The following is a 16072-nucleotide window of genomic DNA, read 5'->3' as shown; positions in this document are numbered from 1 at the left end:
TCTCTGTTCAGTGTACAACACATCAGGGGAAGATGTAATTCTGTTTTCATGGCAATCAGAGTCAGATTTGTATTTTCACATGATTTTTAAAATAGGCCAAACTGCAGTTTTCTCTCGATGTACAGAAGCAGGTCATGCTCGTTTTTTTTGTTTTTTCACATTGTGAGTCCAATAGCAGATCAACTATCTTGATAGATGCAATTTCATTTGTTCTTTGCAGGACTATAGCATCGACGACTTAGAAAAAGCTTAGTCAGAATTACATCTGAGTATAGTGAAGACTATCAATCAGGTGATGAATGGTCTTTCTCTTTAAAAGGATTGATTTTTTTTCAATCTAACGCTATCACATTTGCATCTGAGTAGTACCAGTCCAACTTGACAGTTTGATTTCTTAGGTAAAAAAACTAGCACTTTTAAACAAGTTCCATTTTCTTGGTACAAGTGTGCTTCTTTGCAGCATGTCAATTAAGTAATCATGTCTTTGTTGAAGCAAGCAATAGATACTGCTACCAGCAAAAAGGTAATTCATATATTTTCAGATTTCTACTTTTTTATTCTTCTCCATTTTTAAAAACCATAACTTTACTTTGATGTTGATAATTGTAGTACTGACTCTTTACTTTTTTAAAAAATCCTTTAATAAACCATTTATTGTCCAAGTGTGAAAATTGTGAGAATGTAGGAAAGCTTGAGGATGACCACATGTAAGCTAAAAATTTGGCAGGTTTATTTTCGCTATTCTAGAAAAAACTTAGTCAGAATTGATTGCACGCTGTTTAAGGCATGATTTTTCTCTCTTCTCAAAAAACAATCTATTTTCCCAGAATATTTGTATCCCGATTTTTTATCCTATATAAACAAACATGAAAAAGAATACATTGTTCCATTGCAATTTCTAGAAAACAAATCGAGACTGTCGTTGGCTTGAAGTACTGAACTTGTCACTCTTGTCTGTTTGCCTAGGGGGACTGGATAAGCACAAGTGAGGTAGAATTTCAAGGTTCTCATAATACTTTATTTTTTCTTGGTACACAATGGTGAAAAAGCAGGGCCAGTCCTAGAGTTCCCTATGGGTTAAATATCTTGTATAGTCATTTGTTCAGGTGAGGATATTGTTACTTCTCATATAGTTGTAGTTTATGTTTTAGGTCACAATGCTTGCTGAAGAACTCTACATTATTAAAATTGACTAATATCTTGATTATGAGAACCTTGATAGGAAGCCAGAGGCCTTGCTGCTGGACCAAGATTAGTCCAAAGGTTATCTGGTTTTGGGGACCATCGATCTGCAGACAATGTGGCAAGAGTGGTAGAGGAAGAGCTTGCACATGCCTCTATGGTTTGTATTGATTTCTCAAAGAATGCCAAGTGATGGGTCGTGAACCAAGCAATACTTTCCAAGGTTTGCTCTCCTCCTAATTTTATAGTGTGTGATATATGATTATACAAGATCATGCTAACTAATGGAATGTTCACTTAAACATTAGACTTGATAAAGGAGTACGACGTTGTACTGAAGGGTCCATTCAACTACACGGCTCGTGATGAAGCTGGTAACCCCGAGAATGGTAACTTCTGGCTAGCATGGCATAAGTCTGTAAGCATTTGCATCTTTAGGAGGTTAATTTTTATATTATTTCATGTACGACAAGAAGTTCAAACAAGAAGCAACGCAAAAACTTTTAGATGTGAGATACTATCATAGTTTTTTATGATAATGTTTTGCTATGGAGCTAAACTGGCAATATGTTCTTGACAGGTTCATGATAGATTAGCTTGTATTGTTGAGATGGAAAAAGAGAATGCAAGTTTGGGTAGGCGCTCTACTGATTATTTACCATATTTAAACCAGTCTTCTTAACCCTGAAAACTATAAAATATCTCATTAGCCATACTTGCCATTCATATAATCATATCATTTTCAGTTACATGTGTTAACTTTCCATTTTGAGATAGAGAGCACGGTTGTCTACTATATTTTGTTGCCTCAATCAAATAGATAAGAAGCTTTGTGCATATGGTAGGCCAATAGCGCCCATTACTTGTTTCTTTCTTAGATAATTCTTATGAACATTAGGTTGTCTCAACTAGCTTCCGTGCACTATTTGTCCTGCATTTTCCCCTTGTCTTGCTTTTCTGAACTTACATGTCTGCTGTCTTTTTATTATGAACATTAGGACAATTTTTTTGATGTTCTAACATTTAATAACATTGCATATGGGAAAATAGATTGTCTACTGCGGCAACATATCAAGCGTGCAATACTGTACTGGGTCTAGGCAAGATATGACAGGGATGTTCAGTTGTCCACAGATGCCATACTTGTTACCGTAGCATTACCTTTTTATAGTTTCAGTTTCAATTTACTCATATAGTTTGCTTATGCTACATAGTTTACACTAGTATTATCTTTTTATATTACTCCCTTTTTTTATTTGTCACGTTTTAGTTAAAAAATAAACTAGCGGACGACAAATATTCGAGAACGGAGGCACTTTTCTGTTTAGTATGTAGCTTACTGGTATTCAAGTAATATAAAATTTAGCATGACCTACCACTCAAATGGCCTTTTCTGCATATATTTGTTTTGTGGCTTGCATTTTCAATTGAATGGTTTGAGTTATTCACAATGTTCCATACTTGGATTGCTGCAAATGGTTTTATAAGAAAGCTAAAATGGTTTTGACCCTTTTTCTATATGGACCTGGGATATTTTTGGTTTGTGCCTTCAACTGACCTTGTTAAATGATTGTCTAGCTGGAACTTTGTTGACTATAGTTTGGTAAAAAATGTATTGGATGTGACCAAAGGGCTACAGGCTTCCCAGAAATTCAGACATTTAAACAAAGGCCTTTACTGAAATTTTGCTAGATTTTTGGGGCCCAAATTACTGTAAAAAACTCAGCATTTACCACACGTCAAAAGCTTATTACTTGAGCCCCAATTAATGTACACTTAAATTCGAGATTCTAAATAGGCCTTTCAGTTCAATATGTATGAGTCCTTAGGAAACATCCTTTACTAAGATCTTTTTACTGTTGGTGTTATAATTTTTGTTCGTCGTCAATACAAAGGTGTGCTATCCTATCAGTTCAAGGTTATTTATGTTTTTCTATTCTTTCTCTGCTCTCTTCTATCATGGAATGGAATGTGTTATTAATGCTAATGGTAAACATAGATTTTTCGTATCAGCATGAATCTGGCCTATCTCATCTCTCTGTTTTGTACGTGCTTGTGGTTTTCTTATTCTTGGACCTTCCGTTCATTTTCTTCAACAATGACATTCAATTGATCTGTTTTGTGCCCTCCCCTACCCTCTGAAGCCGATCCCCTCGCCGGTGGCGGCGTCGTCGGCTGACCCGTCCTCGGACTCGACGCGGGAGCCCAAGCGGATGCGAACTGGCCCGCGCGTCCCCCGCATCAACTCGAATCGAAGGGACGATCGAGCGGAGTCTAGACTCGAGAGCAACCTTGACCTCCCGGATCTCTCTCCCACCCACGCCTTGTCGCTGCCGTCTTCTGCTGCATTGCAGCGATGGCCTCCCCCGACCTGCTCTTCAATCTGTGGAACCTCTTCTACCTCGACGCCTATCAGGCAGCCATTAACATCGACGTCCCGGGCCTCGACACCGACGCCACCACTGAGCGCGACACCATCGTCTTCCGCTCCTACATCGCCCTCGGCTCCTATCAGGTGCGTACACATCTAGCGTCAGGCGCCTCACCGCTAGCTCGCCGTAGTTGGTTCCGGCTCTAATAGGTGGGCACACGCGCGCGTGCCTTTCTGTGTTTGTGCAGCTGGTGATCAGCTGGAGAAGAAAACTCGCAGGGCTAGCAAGAGGAGGTTCGGAGATGCCTAGGGCCCAGCTGTTGTTGCCCCTTCATGGGTTCTGTTGTTCCCGGTGGCCATTGTTCCTAATGGGTCCGCGTGTGTTTTCAACAGACCTATGGAGATAAGCACGAAAGTGAGGCCACCAAAATTGAGGGAGGTGATACAGGTTCCCAAGAAGGTTAGTTGTGTTCAATTTATTACATAAAAGATATATGTTGAATCGATGTTCATTAACTGAAAACATTCATCATGAAAGAATGCAGTTTATATATTGACTTCCTCTACTTCCAGTTAGTGCTTTTATCTGCATCTTATTTTCTGTCTTTAGAGGTTGTATTATGCACTTTGTCTTCTAAATTCATATCAATTTCTGATATCGTTCTTTCCCATAGGTTGGAAGGGATCCAAGATTTGAGCCTGTTTATGGATCTGTTGACAAAGAAGGGTAAGACTTTGTTACTCGGATGCATATGTAATTGTTCTTTAGTGTCCGCATATGTAATTGTTCTTTAGTGTCCACACACATTCGGTTCATTTTTTATTTGTCAATCTCTGCTTTATCTTGATATACCATTAGAGGTTCTCCAGTGTGTTTTTAGCCTAATGCTCTAAGCATGTATTTATTTGCTTCCTATTAGAATGGGTGAATTCAGACCCCTAACTTATTTCACCCAGTTGGTATTTCCATTCATTTTTCTTCTGAAAGCATTACTCCTCAAGTGTTATTTGGTTGTTCATTCTGGTACTAGTTGTAAGCTTGATGAATTCTTGACACTTATCGATTTGGTTGGTATGCAGGTTTAGGAAAAGATACAATTTCTTATTTGATGAAGACTTTCCTGCTGAAAAATAAGTGAGCTCAGTGTTCATATTCAAATGCATTGATTAGAAGATGTTTCTATTCGACGAAACTAATTCTATCCACAATTTTTTGTAGAGACTCCAAAAAATGATTAAGAAATCTAAGGACCTAGATGCCATTGGAGAAATGAAGAGTCATGTCACGTGGATTGTACGTATACTTAACATGTTGGCTATTACCATGAAAATTATCTTTTTTTCATAAAAGGTTGATGCTTATCTTGTGATAATTGGTGAGCTAAACTTCGTGAATTTTAATTTACTGATAGCATATTTGGTTAACTTTTTGTCCACTGGATATATGATAGTTGATTGAAGTATGTTGACTATGTTCACTTCAACAGTTCAGTCCTAGTAGGCAAAAAGGCAATGTTGGCCATACTGCATCACTAGAAACTATAAAGAGTATCCATCATCGGTGAAACTCTTGGATATCTATGTTTATCCGCTAAAAGTATATTGTGGATATAATTATTTGTTATTGCATCACAAACTAGACAACAGTTGTGATTTTTGATCTGGATGGAGTTAAAGATGATGTTAGCTATTACGCCTTGCCAGAAACAAGCTGACATCTATGAGAGAACTTTTAAAAGCTGACCTTTGTATGCTTCTGGAAGCAATATGATTGATTGGTTTAGTTGATTCCTAGAATGTAACTACCTACAGGATAAGCAGTTGAAGTATCATCCTCCAAAGAACGTTGAATCAGAAATCTTGTGTGAGCATATCAAGAAAGAGAGGGAGGCAACAAAGGCTAGAAAACGACCATGCTATCTGAAGAAACGTGAGTTCCTCAATCCCAATACCTCCTTCCTCTCCTCACTGTCTGTCTATCTTCTAATCAAATGGTTACTATCTCTTCCTCAACCTAATGGTTGATTTTTTGTTCACCAGCTGAACTTCACGAAAGGAAGCTGATGAACAAGTACAACGAGCTCAAGGTAAAGTCTACAAGGTTTACTGGGAGTTTTTTTTTGAAAACTGGGGTATTTGTCTCAGTTCATAAAATTTGTGTTCATTGCTCACAGGAGGCAGGAAAGCTTGATGCATTCATGGAAAAGCGGCGGAGGAAGAATGCCTCCAAAGATCATCGGTTCATGTCGTACCAACGCAGTGGAGATGCATAATAGTTTCCTGATTCTGGAGGCAAGCGAAAGGATGATGGACGGTCTTCTCATGGTGGCTGGACACTGGACAGTCAGTGTCTCTGTTACTTTGTTGCCCTAGCCGTACAATCGTCAGCTCCGTGCACAATCTCTACTAGTTCTTAAGAATAGAGTGCAGGCGTCCACAGTGGGTTTTTATGTTTCTCATTTCACTCTCTGCATTTTCAGTTACAACTACACTGCATATGTTGACAGATTTGTTCATATATTACTCCAGCTGACATTTTCACTATCGCAACAACATCTCTACTATTATTTGTTTTTTGCATATAAATGTATTTTAACATATTGATTTCGTAGCAACGCACGAGCATATTCCTAGTTCAATCTTATGCATAGAAGTTTTTTTTGTCTTTATTCGATTATATGTTTGGAAGTTTATCTGTTGTTAGACAAGAAATAGATCTATGTGTTTTATGTGTGATGTAAGACGATGGAAACTCGTGCGTTAAACGAGCTTCATGTCACACCCGGGTTTTAGGGACCCGGGCGCGAACATAATCACCAGGTGTGCTGGGATTAAGTCTCACACATATGATGAATCATGGTACAGAAACGAATGTCACAACTTTACTTTATAATAGTAGTTCTGTGCAAAATAAATAATTAATTACATCGTAAGGAGACAACGATCCAGCAACCCAAAGTTGACTGGGAGACGACGATCTAAACCTCTCACGAACACATCGCAACATCCCCCATGCGCCTCATCATGTGATACCTGTTCTTGACCTATGGGGTGTGAGACAGCAAGGGTGAGCTCACTATGTTCATCGCTCAACAAGTTGTGGGGAATAATGTGCATGAACTCACCAAAGGTGGGAGTTCATGTGATGTGTAAGGCTAATCAATAATAGGGGTTAAAGCTGAGCATTGCTTTTAATAAGTTGGTCAAATTTTATTAGCAGTTACTAAATGCAAGTAAATACCAAACCATAATAATAATAGAACAAAATTAATAATAAATCCCATGCAATGCAAATGACAAATTGAATTTAGTTCCATAATTTAATCATGCGAGAGTCCTGAGCTGCTCATGACCGCGAGCACGGCTAGTATATCAGTTTTACACTCTGCAGAGGCTGTACCCTGTACCCACAAGTTGTGTATCCCATGTTGTCTGGGTTTGCAAGGCCCATAGACACTACCGAGGTGAATGGCTAGGGATCCACTACGAGGCCTTTACAAAGTTCCACTAGCTTCAGAAAACAAGCTACAGTTTTTAGAAAGATCAATGCAGGAATCCCCCGTCTGACCGCCATCGCAGCAAAATCAACCCGGGAACCTCCCTACACACCTACTCCCTACTTCCCTTGCCCCTATCGGGGAAGGTAGTCCTCCACTAGCTTTCCTAGTTAGTCAGCCAACGGCGTTCCATTCCACCCTTGTGGTGGCACGTGTTTCTCAAGTTAAGCTCCATGTTCCAATTAAAATAATGATCTTGTCATGAATAATAAATAAAATAACAGTATAATTGTAACATAAACATAATGTAATATTAAACCCAAAACCATATAGAGCAATAGCAAAACTACCCAAGTAGTTCAGGGGTAAACAAGGTATAAAGATAACCAGACTAGGGTGACCTATTGCGTCCCATCAAAATTAAACATATGCATGAATAAATGATTATAAAGAACATTATTGGGTAAATAAAAGTAATCAAGGACACAACTTGCCTGGGGCTTGAGATTCCAGGTACCAACTTGCTCATCAGGTGACTCGTGACCTCACTGCTAAACGTAGCAATACAGACAAACATGGTATAGGAAAAACTAACATCACACCAAACATAAGAATAAACTGCATAATAATGATCTATGCGTCGCTACGAGATCGTGGGTTTGCGAACCACTAGAATCGGAGTTACAGTCAAAAAGATATAATATTCTAAAGTTGTAGGTGATTATACAGTAAATATTTTAGTCTCTATTGATTAATATAAGTCATAAAGGTTATGACAAATAAATAACTAATTTATCTTTAATCTAATTTATAACTTGACCAGAGATTATATTTTAATCAAATTATAATAATGTACATGTTAGCTTTGATTTAGAAGAGTTAATCTAGTAGATCTTGGATAAATAATTATCTAACTATAAAAGTATGTGACATGGTATAATTAATGTTGTTACTGCATAGAGAATATTTTTTATAAAGCTAACGCAACTGGAACGGGTCAATTCGGAGTTAAAATGAATTAAATATGAATTAATCAAGCTTCTGGAATTATTAAAAACAATTTTATGCACTAATTTGTTCCCTTTTATTTACTGTTGCGCTGCGGGTCAAAAATATAGAGAGTATATGGCCAGTTTTACACAATCCGAGGACCAAACTGTAATAGTTTTCAACCAGTAAGGGATGGCAGGTTTATTTGGTAATTTTACGAGGGCTCTTATGAATATATGCTCGGCTGAAAAGGGGGTACATGACTTTCTGCCCGCAGGATCATGTTTTTGGGGTCAGGATTAGATCGGCTAAAGGCTCAACCGGTACACAATAACTGTCCTTGGATCCGAGATCCACGACCCGAAATCCCCACGTAGAGATACGATCTTAGCCCTCGACCACATGATCGATGGCCCAGATCAATCCGACCCAAGGGTTATTCTACCCTCTAATCTGCATCGTCCAAAGGGAGATCAATGGCACACGGCCATCATTCACCGATCCAACGGCCGAACACCATTCTTCTTTATCTCGACTCCAGGAACGGCAGCGTCGCCCCGCGGAGCACACCGGTGAGAGCGTAAACATGGCTGGTGACTGAAAGTCGCCTAGAGGGGGGTGAATAGGCGGAATCTGAAAATTATAAACTTAAGCACACACTACAAGCCGGGGTTAGCGTTAGAAATGAATTCGAGTCCGAAAGAGAGGGAAAACAAATCAACCAAGGAATAAAGCGGATGAACATGAAGATTTGTTTTACCGACGTTCGGTTCTAAAGAACCTAGTCCCCGTTGAGGTGGTCACAAAGACCGATTCTTTCTCTCTCTCAAGCGGTCACCTAGACCGAGTGAGCTTTCTCCTTAATCAAATGGGTCACTTAGACCCCACAAGGACCACCACACACTTGGTGTCTCTTTCTTTGATTACAATTCACTTGGGAACAAGAATGAGGAAGGAAGAAATCGATCCAAGCAACAAGAGCATAAAGAACACGAACAAAACACTCTCTCTAGTCACTAGTTGTTTAGAATGAATTTGGGACTTGGAGAGGCTTTGATTCTTTTGAATTGTGTCTAGGAGTGAATGCACTAGCTCTTGTATTGAATGAGAACCTCAGAAAACTTGAATGCTTGGAGTGGTGGTGGTTGGGGGGTATTTATAGCCCTCAACCACCAAAAAACCGTTGGGGTGACTGCTGTTGATGGGCGCACCGGACAGTCCGGTGCGCCATCGGACACTGTCCGGTGCGCCAGCCACGTCACCCAACCGTTAGGGTTCGTGAGCTTCTGACCGTTGGAGGCTTTGTCCTTTAGTGGCATCGAACAGTCCGGTTCCGCACCGGACAGGCACTGTTCACTGTCTGGTGCGCCTCTGACGACTGCTTTGACTTCTGCGCGCACTGTAGATTTGCACGGTGTCGTTGTAGTGGACCGTTGCGCTGGATAGCCGTTACTCTGCTGGTGCACCGGACAGTCCGGTGGCACACCGGACAGTCCGGTGAATTATAGCGGAGTGCGCCTGAAGAAACCCGAGAGTGGCTCGTTGGACTATGTACGGTCCTGGTGCACCGGACACTGTCCGGTGGCACACCGAACAGTCCAGTGCGCCAAACCAGAGCACACTCGGTTTCTTTGCTCCTTTGAATTTGATCCCTAACTTCAATCTTTTATTGGTTTGTGTGGAACCTTTCCGGGGTGTGGAGGTCTGCTCAGAGCATTACTCTATTTCTGAGCGGGACTCAGCTGAGGCGACCATGCAAGATACCGCACGGCGTGCGCTTTCACACTACTGCTCAATGTTCAGTGGGGTAGCCAATGGTCTTAACCTGAAGTATTACCCCCGCCTACCATCGGGCAGCATAGGAGGCGTGGTTGTCTCACCTATCGGTGAGGACAATCCTAGGTTGAGCAGCACAGTCAACCTAGCCGTCGTGCTAAACACGGAGCTGGACCATGCCCTAGATGAGCTGAGTAGGGCTCATGCTGAGATCGCCCAATTACGGGCTAAGCGCGCGGAGCGTCGTCACCTAGAGGATGGTTCTCCCGCCCCCGTTGGGACTCAGCACCCGTACCGCTCACCTCAGCATGGACACCATGCTTATGGTAACCCCGACTGCAGGACCAAGATAAATTTAGAACCATATATCGTCAGCGTCGGATCTTGTAATTAATTCTTAAAAAATATAGAAGTTATAGTCTTAGTCTTACTCTTAGTTACTCTTAGTTAGACAGGGTAGTTTGCTTATCCTGTGTTTTTATGTTTGTCATGATGAACTATGATGGATTTGGATCTTTGTAATGACTGTCGCCAGAGTGTGGGTATCCCCTACACGTTGGTTTACTTGATAATGCTTATAAAATTAGTTATCTAGTTGGAAAGCCTTTTTATTCTACTTTTCTCTTTATCTAAGAAGTTGTGTTTGTCTGTGTTGGAAATCAGTGAAGATGTTCATTTGTTCAGAATTGTGGAAGGATTCTATAATCTTTTATTATGCTGCAAGTTGCAAGATCAGTTTTGATACGTGATTGCATTCTGCAGATGTCAGACAATAGGCGCAGAGGAGGAAGGCATGCTCAGCAGGAGCAGGCAGCACCGCAGGATGAGGCACCCCAACAGCAGCTGCCACCACCGCCCTCGATGACCATCGAACAGATGTTCTTAATGCAGACTCAGGCAGTTCAAGCCATCGGTCAGACTTTGGCCGCCATTCAGCAGCAGCAGCATCAACCCCCACCTCAGCTTTAGATGCCTCAGATGCCCAGAGACAAGTGTGCTGAATTTTCATGATGGAAATCCTCATACCAGTCATCTTCGTTGACGAAGCCCTCTTGGTGAAGCTCTCTGTGCTGAGGCCTTCGGTTTTGTTCATCTTGAGCAAGATGACGAACCTCTTCAGTGGCTTCGTCTATCTGCCTTTGCAGGTTAGCTAGCCGAGCCATCTTTTCCTCCTTTGCACTTGCTGATAAAGCATCTCCATATTCCTGATCTCTTGGTCCAAATCGTCCTCCTGAGGCGTTGGACTGGTGGCTTTCCTCTTCTGGCTTCAGGCCTCCCGAAGAGAAAGGGTCTCCTGGTTCGGGTCCAGCGGCTGCAAAGCGGCAGTCCCTGTTGCTCAAGCTTTCTTTGGCGGCATGACAAAGGTCGATGCTTGCCGAAAGTGATCGAAAAGGGTTCACCGGAGGTGGGCGCCAATGTTGGGGACTTGTTCTCAAATGCTATGAGTCAAGAACAAGGCAACACAGAGAATGTTAAACATTAAAGTCCTTCGTCCTTTGAAGCATTATTTCCCTTGGGAGATAATGATTTTCGGACGAAGGCTGTGAAGGATGTACCTTCGTCAAAGCAACATATAAACGAGGAAAGAAACATATGGAATATAAAAGATAATACAAACAGTTATTTATTACCATCAATTCATTTCTATTTCATTATTTAAGGAAAAATAGAAATGATAACCAGTTGCAAAGGTACCTTCGGCTTGAAAGAAGGTAAGAGTACAAGCGTAACGCAAAAGCAAATGCCAAGTCAGCGTGAACAGTACGGGAGCACTGTTCATCTATTTATAGGCACAGGACGCAGCCCATGTAAAATTACACCCATGCCCTTTACATTTGCTAATAACTCTATAATAATCCATCGGGGTCTAAATAGCCTTTTCCCCTTTAAGTCGGTTCCCTTTTCTGTTATCACGCCGAAGCTCCCTTGCACATAGCTTCGGCTCTGCGCCATCCTTCGTATTCTTTGTGCTTCTTCACACTATGGTTTTGACCTAAGTCCGAAGGTACCTGTTCATGTATCATACTCCAGAAACATTGTTAAATCATATTTTTGAGGACCTTCGGAAGCCGAAAAAGGCCCTCAACAACCATGTTCCCACAGGTCTGATGACAGTGAAGAAGGAGGAGTTCTTGGCGCTCAAACAAGGGCCTATGTCTGTCAGTGAGTACCGTGACAAGTTTCTGCAGCTGTCCCGCTATGCTTCTGAAGATGTCAACACAGATGCCAAGAGGCAGTACCGTTTCTTGAGAGGCCTAGTCGATCCCTTGCACTATCAACTGATGAATCATACCTTCCCCACATTTTAGCACCTGATCGACAGAGCGATCATGACAGAGAAGAAGCGCAAGGAGATGGAGGATCACAAGCGTAAGATTGGTGGACCTTAGCCTGAAAGCAGCAATTGCCCCCGTTTCTCAGGTAACTCGCCTCAGTAGTTCAAACAGAATCAGCGTCCGCCTCAGCAGTAGTTTCAGAGGCAGTACCCCCAGCACCAGCAGTAGAATTTCCAGAACAATCAGTCAGGAGGAGGTCAGTTCCAGAGGCAGAATCAGCAGGCACCTCGCCTCCCTGCCCCAGCAACCAACCAGAGCAGTCAAGCAGCCTCAGTCCAAGGCGGAAGCAGAGCATGTTTCCATTGTGGAGAGCAAGGCCATTGGGTGATGCAATGTCTGAAGAAGGCAACCCAGCAGCAGTCAGGCCCTAGTGCCCTAGCAAAGCAGAATGTGCCCCAGCCTGGAGCAGGCAACGGCTCCTAGCCGCGCTACAACCATGGGAGACTAAATCATTTGGAAGCTGAAGCCATTCAAGAAACACCTGACATGATACTAGGTATGTTTCCAGTTGACTCCCATATTGCAGAAGTGTTATTTGATACTGGAGTAACGCATTCATTTATTATTGCATCATGGGTAGAACCACATAATCTTCCAATAACTACCATGTCAACCCCCATCCAAATTGACTCAGCCGGTGGTAGAATCTGAGCCGATAGCATTTGCTTGAATGTAAGTGTGGAAATAAGGGGGATAGTGTTTCCCGCTAATCTCATAGTAATGGGTACTCAGGGAATAGATGTCATCCTTGGGATGAATTGGCTAGATAAGTATCAAGCAATTTCAGTTGTGATAAGAGGATAATTAAGTTGGTGTCCCCACTAGGAGAAGAAGTGGTAGTCGAGTTAATCTCACCTGAGCCAAGGAAAGGAGGTTTTCATCAGATGGCTATGATAGCAAGGAGCCAGATTCACTCAAGATTATCAAGGTTGTGTCCGAATTCTCAGATGTGTTCCTGGAAGACTTACCAGGTATGCCACCTGAGCGGAAAGTTGAGTTTGCCATAGAGCTTCTTCCTAGCACTGCGCCCATTTCTAAAAGAGCCTACAGAGTATCTGGACCAGAATTGGTTGAACTCAAGAAGCAGATCGACGAGCTGTCAGAGAAAGGTTATATAAGGCCAAGCACCTCACCTTGGGCCGCCCCTGTTCTGTTCGTGGAGAAGAAAGATGGCACTAGGAGGATGTGCATCGATTATCGAGCTTTGAATGAGGTCACAATCAAGAACAAGTACCCCTTGCCCAGAATAGAAGATCTGTTCGACCAGTTGAGAGGAGCCAGCGTGTTCTCAAAGATAGATCTGAGGTCAGGTTATCACCAGCTCAGGATTTGACCTTCAGACATTCCGAAGACGGCATTCATTACCAAGTATGGGTTGTATGAGTTGTCCTTTGGTCTAACGAATGCACCAGCCTTTTTCATGAATCTGATGAACAATGTATTCATGGATTATCTTGACAAGTTTGTGGTGGTATTTATTGATGACATTCTTATATATTCTCAAAGTGAGGAAGAACATGTGGATCATTTGAAGATGGTATTGCAGAGATTGTGAGAGCACCAGCTGTATGCAAAGTTGAGTAAGTGCGAGTTCTGGATCAATGAAGTCCTGTTCTTGGGTCACATAATAAACAAAGATGGATTATCCGTGGATCCGAAGAAAGTGGCAGACATTCTAAACTGCAAAGCGCCAACAGATGCTCGAGGAATCGAGAGCTTCATTGGAATGGCCGGATATTATCGGCGATTCATTGAAGGGTTTTCGAAGATTGCGAAACCGATGACAGCTTTGCTAGGCAACAAAGTTGAGTTCAAGTGGACCCAGAAATGCCAAGAAGCCTTTGAAGCGCCAAAAGTGAAGTTGACCACAGCGCCTGTCTTAGTCTTGCCTGATGTGCACAAGCCCTTCTCAGTATATTGCGACACTTGTTACACTGGTTTGGGATGTGTGTTGATGCAAGAGGGGAGAGTTGTAGCTTACTTGTCCCGACAGCTGAAGGTTCATGAGAAGAATTATCTGATCCATGACCTAGAGTTGGCAGCAGTGGTTCATGTGCTGAAGACATTGAGGCACTATCTGTACGGATAGGAGTGTGATGTCTACACAGACCACAAGAGTATGAAGTACATATTCACTCAGTCAGAGCTGAATATGAGGCAACGAAGATGGTTAGAGTTGATCAAAGACTATGAATTGGAGATTCATTACCATCCAGGCAAAGCGAACGTAGTGGCAGATACTTTGTGAAAGTCGCCTAGAGGGGGGGTGAATAGGCAAATCTGAAATTTATAAAGTTTAAGCACACCTACAAGCTGGGGTTAGCATTAGAAATATAATCGAGTCCGAAAGAGAGGGCAAAAAACAAATCACAAGCAAATAACGAGAGTGACACGATGATTTGTTTTACCGAGGTTTGGTTCTTGCAAACCTACTCCCCGTTAAGGTGGTCACAAAGACCGGGTCTCTTTCAACCCTTTCCCTCTCTCAAACGGTCACTTAGACCGAGTGAGCTTCTCTTCTCAATCAATTGGGACACTTAGTCCCCACAAGGACCACCACACAATTGGTGTCTCTTTCTTTGATTACAAAGATCTTAGGAAGAAGAAATGGGAAGAAGAAAAGCGATCCAAGTGCAAGAGCTCAAAAGAACACGACAAAACTCTCTCTTCTAGTCACTATTGCTTTGAGTGAAATTGGGACTTGGAGAGATTTTGATTCACTCTAATTGTGTCTTGTATTGAATGCACTAGCTCTTGTATTGAATGTGTTGGCTGAAAACTTGGATGCCTTGAAGTGTGGTGGTTGGGGGGTATTTATAGCCCCAACCACCAAAGTGGTCGTTGGGGAAGGCTGCTGTCGATGGGCGCACCGGACAGTTCGGTGCGCCAGCCACGTCACCCAACCATTAGGGTTCGACCGTTGGAGCTCTAACATGTGGGGCCACCGGACAGTCTGGTGCACCTTCTGGCGCCTGCTCTAACTTCTACGCGCAGTCCGCATTGTAGCATTGTCAGCCGACCGTTGAACTCGACCGTTGGCGCAGTAGCCGTTACTCCGCATGGCACACCGGACAGTCCGGTGCTACACCGGACAGTCCGGTGAATTATAGCGGAGAGCCATTTTTAGAAACCCAAAGCTGGCAAGTTGGAGTTGATCCACCCTGGTGCACCGGACAGTCCGGTGCGCCAGACTAGGGTAGCCTTCGGTTTTCTTTGCTCCTTTGATTTGAACCCTTTCTTTTATCTTTGTATTGGTTTGTTGTGAACCTTTGGCACCTGTAGAACTTATAATCTAGAGCAAACTAGTTAGTCCAATTATTTGTGTTGGGCAATTCAACCACCAAAATCATTTAGGAAAAGGTTTGACCCTATTTCCCTTTCACTTTGAGCAGGAAAAGTCAAGTCAATATGATGGTCGCTCATCTGATGCCTTATGAGTTGGCTAAAGAGTTTGACAGGTTGAGCCTCGGATTTCTGAACAACTTGTGAGGAGTGACAGTTGAGTTAGAGCCCACTTTAGAGCGGGAAATCAAAGAAGCGCAGAAGAATGATGAGAAGATCAGTGAAATCCGGCAGCTATTTCTAGAAGGAAGAGGCAAAGATTTTCGGGAAGATGTAGAAGGTGTGGTATGGTTCAAGGACCGTTTGTGTGTTCCCAATGTCCAGTCCATTCGGGAGTTGATCCTCAAGGAAGCTCATGAGTCAGCTTATTCTATACACCCTGGAAGTGAGAAGATGTATCAGGATCTGAAGAAGAAATTCTGGTGGTATGGAATGAAAAGGGAGATCGTAGAGCATGTAGCAATATGTGATAGTTGTCAAAGGATCAAGGCAGAGCATCAGAGGCCAGCTGGATTGTTGCAACCGTTGTGAATTCCTCAGTGGAAATGGGATGAAATTGGGATGGACTTCATAGTTGG

General features: G+C 42.4%; 1 protein-coding gene and 1 long non-coding RNA gene across 2 annotated transcripts; both read left to right on the top strand.

Moving 5' to 3' along the window:
- The first annotated feature begins 971 nt into the window (after positions 1 to 971).
- Positions 972 to 1556, top strand: LOC103654481 (uncharacterized). The gene is made up of 3 exons (XR_002268871.3): positions 972 to 1106; positions 1223 to 1405; positions 1491 to 1556. It is a non-coding gene; the product is annotated as an uncharacterized lncRNA (long non-coding RNA).
- Positions 1557 to 1565: 9 nt separating this feature from the next.
- Positions 1566 to 5826, top strand: LOC103655848 (rRNA processing protein 36 homolog). The gene is made up of 4 exons (XM_020551931.1): positions 1566 to 1817; positions 5366 to 5483; positions 5594 to 5640; positions 5728 to 5826. Exons 1-4 carry the CDS (start codon positions 1806 to 1808, stop codon positions 5824 to 5826), a joined length of 276 nt encoding a protein of 91 aa, XP_020407520.1. The 5' UTR covers positions 1566 to 1805.
- Positions 5827 to 16072: the final 10246 nt, after the last annotated feature.

This window comes from Zea mays, chromosome 4 (assembly GCF_902167145.1).
Source record: "Zea mays cultivar B73 chromosome 4, Zm-B73-REFERENCE-NAM-5.0, whole genome shotgun sequence".
NCBI classification, from domain to species: Eukaryota; Viridiplantae; Streptophyta; class Magnoliopsida; order Poales; family Poaceae; genus Zea; species Zea mays.
This window is presented reverse-complemented; position numbering and strand designations above follow the sequence as displayed.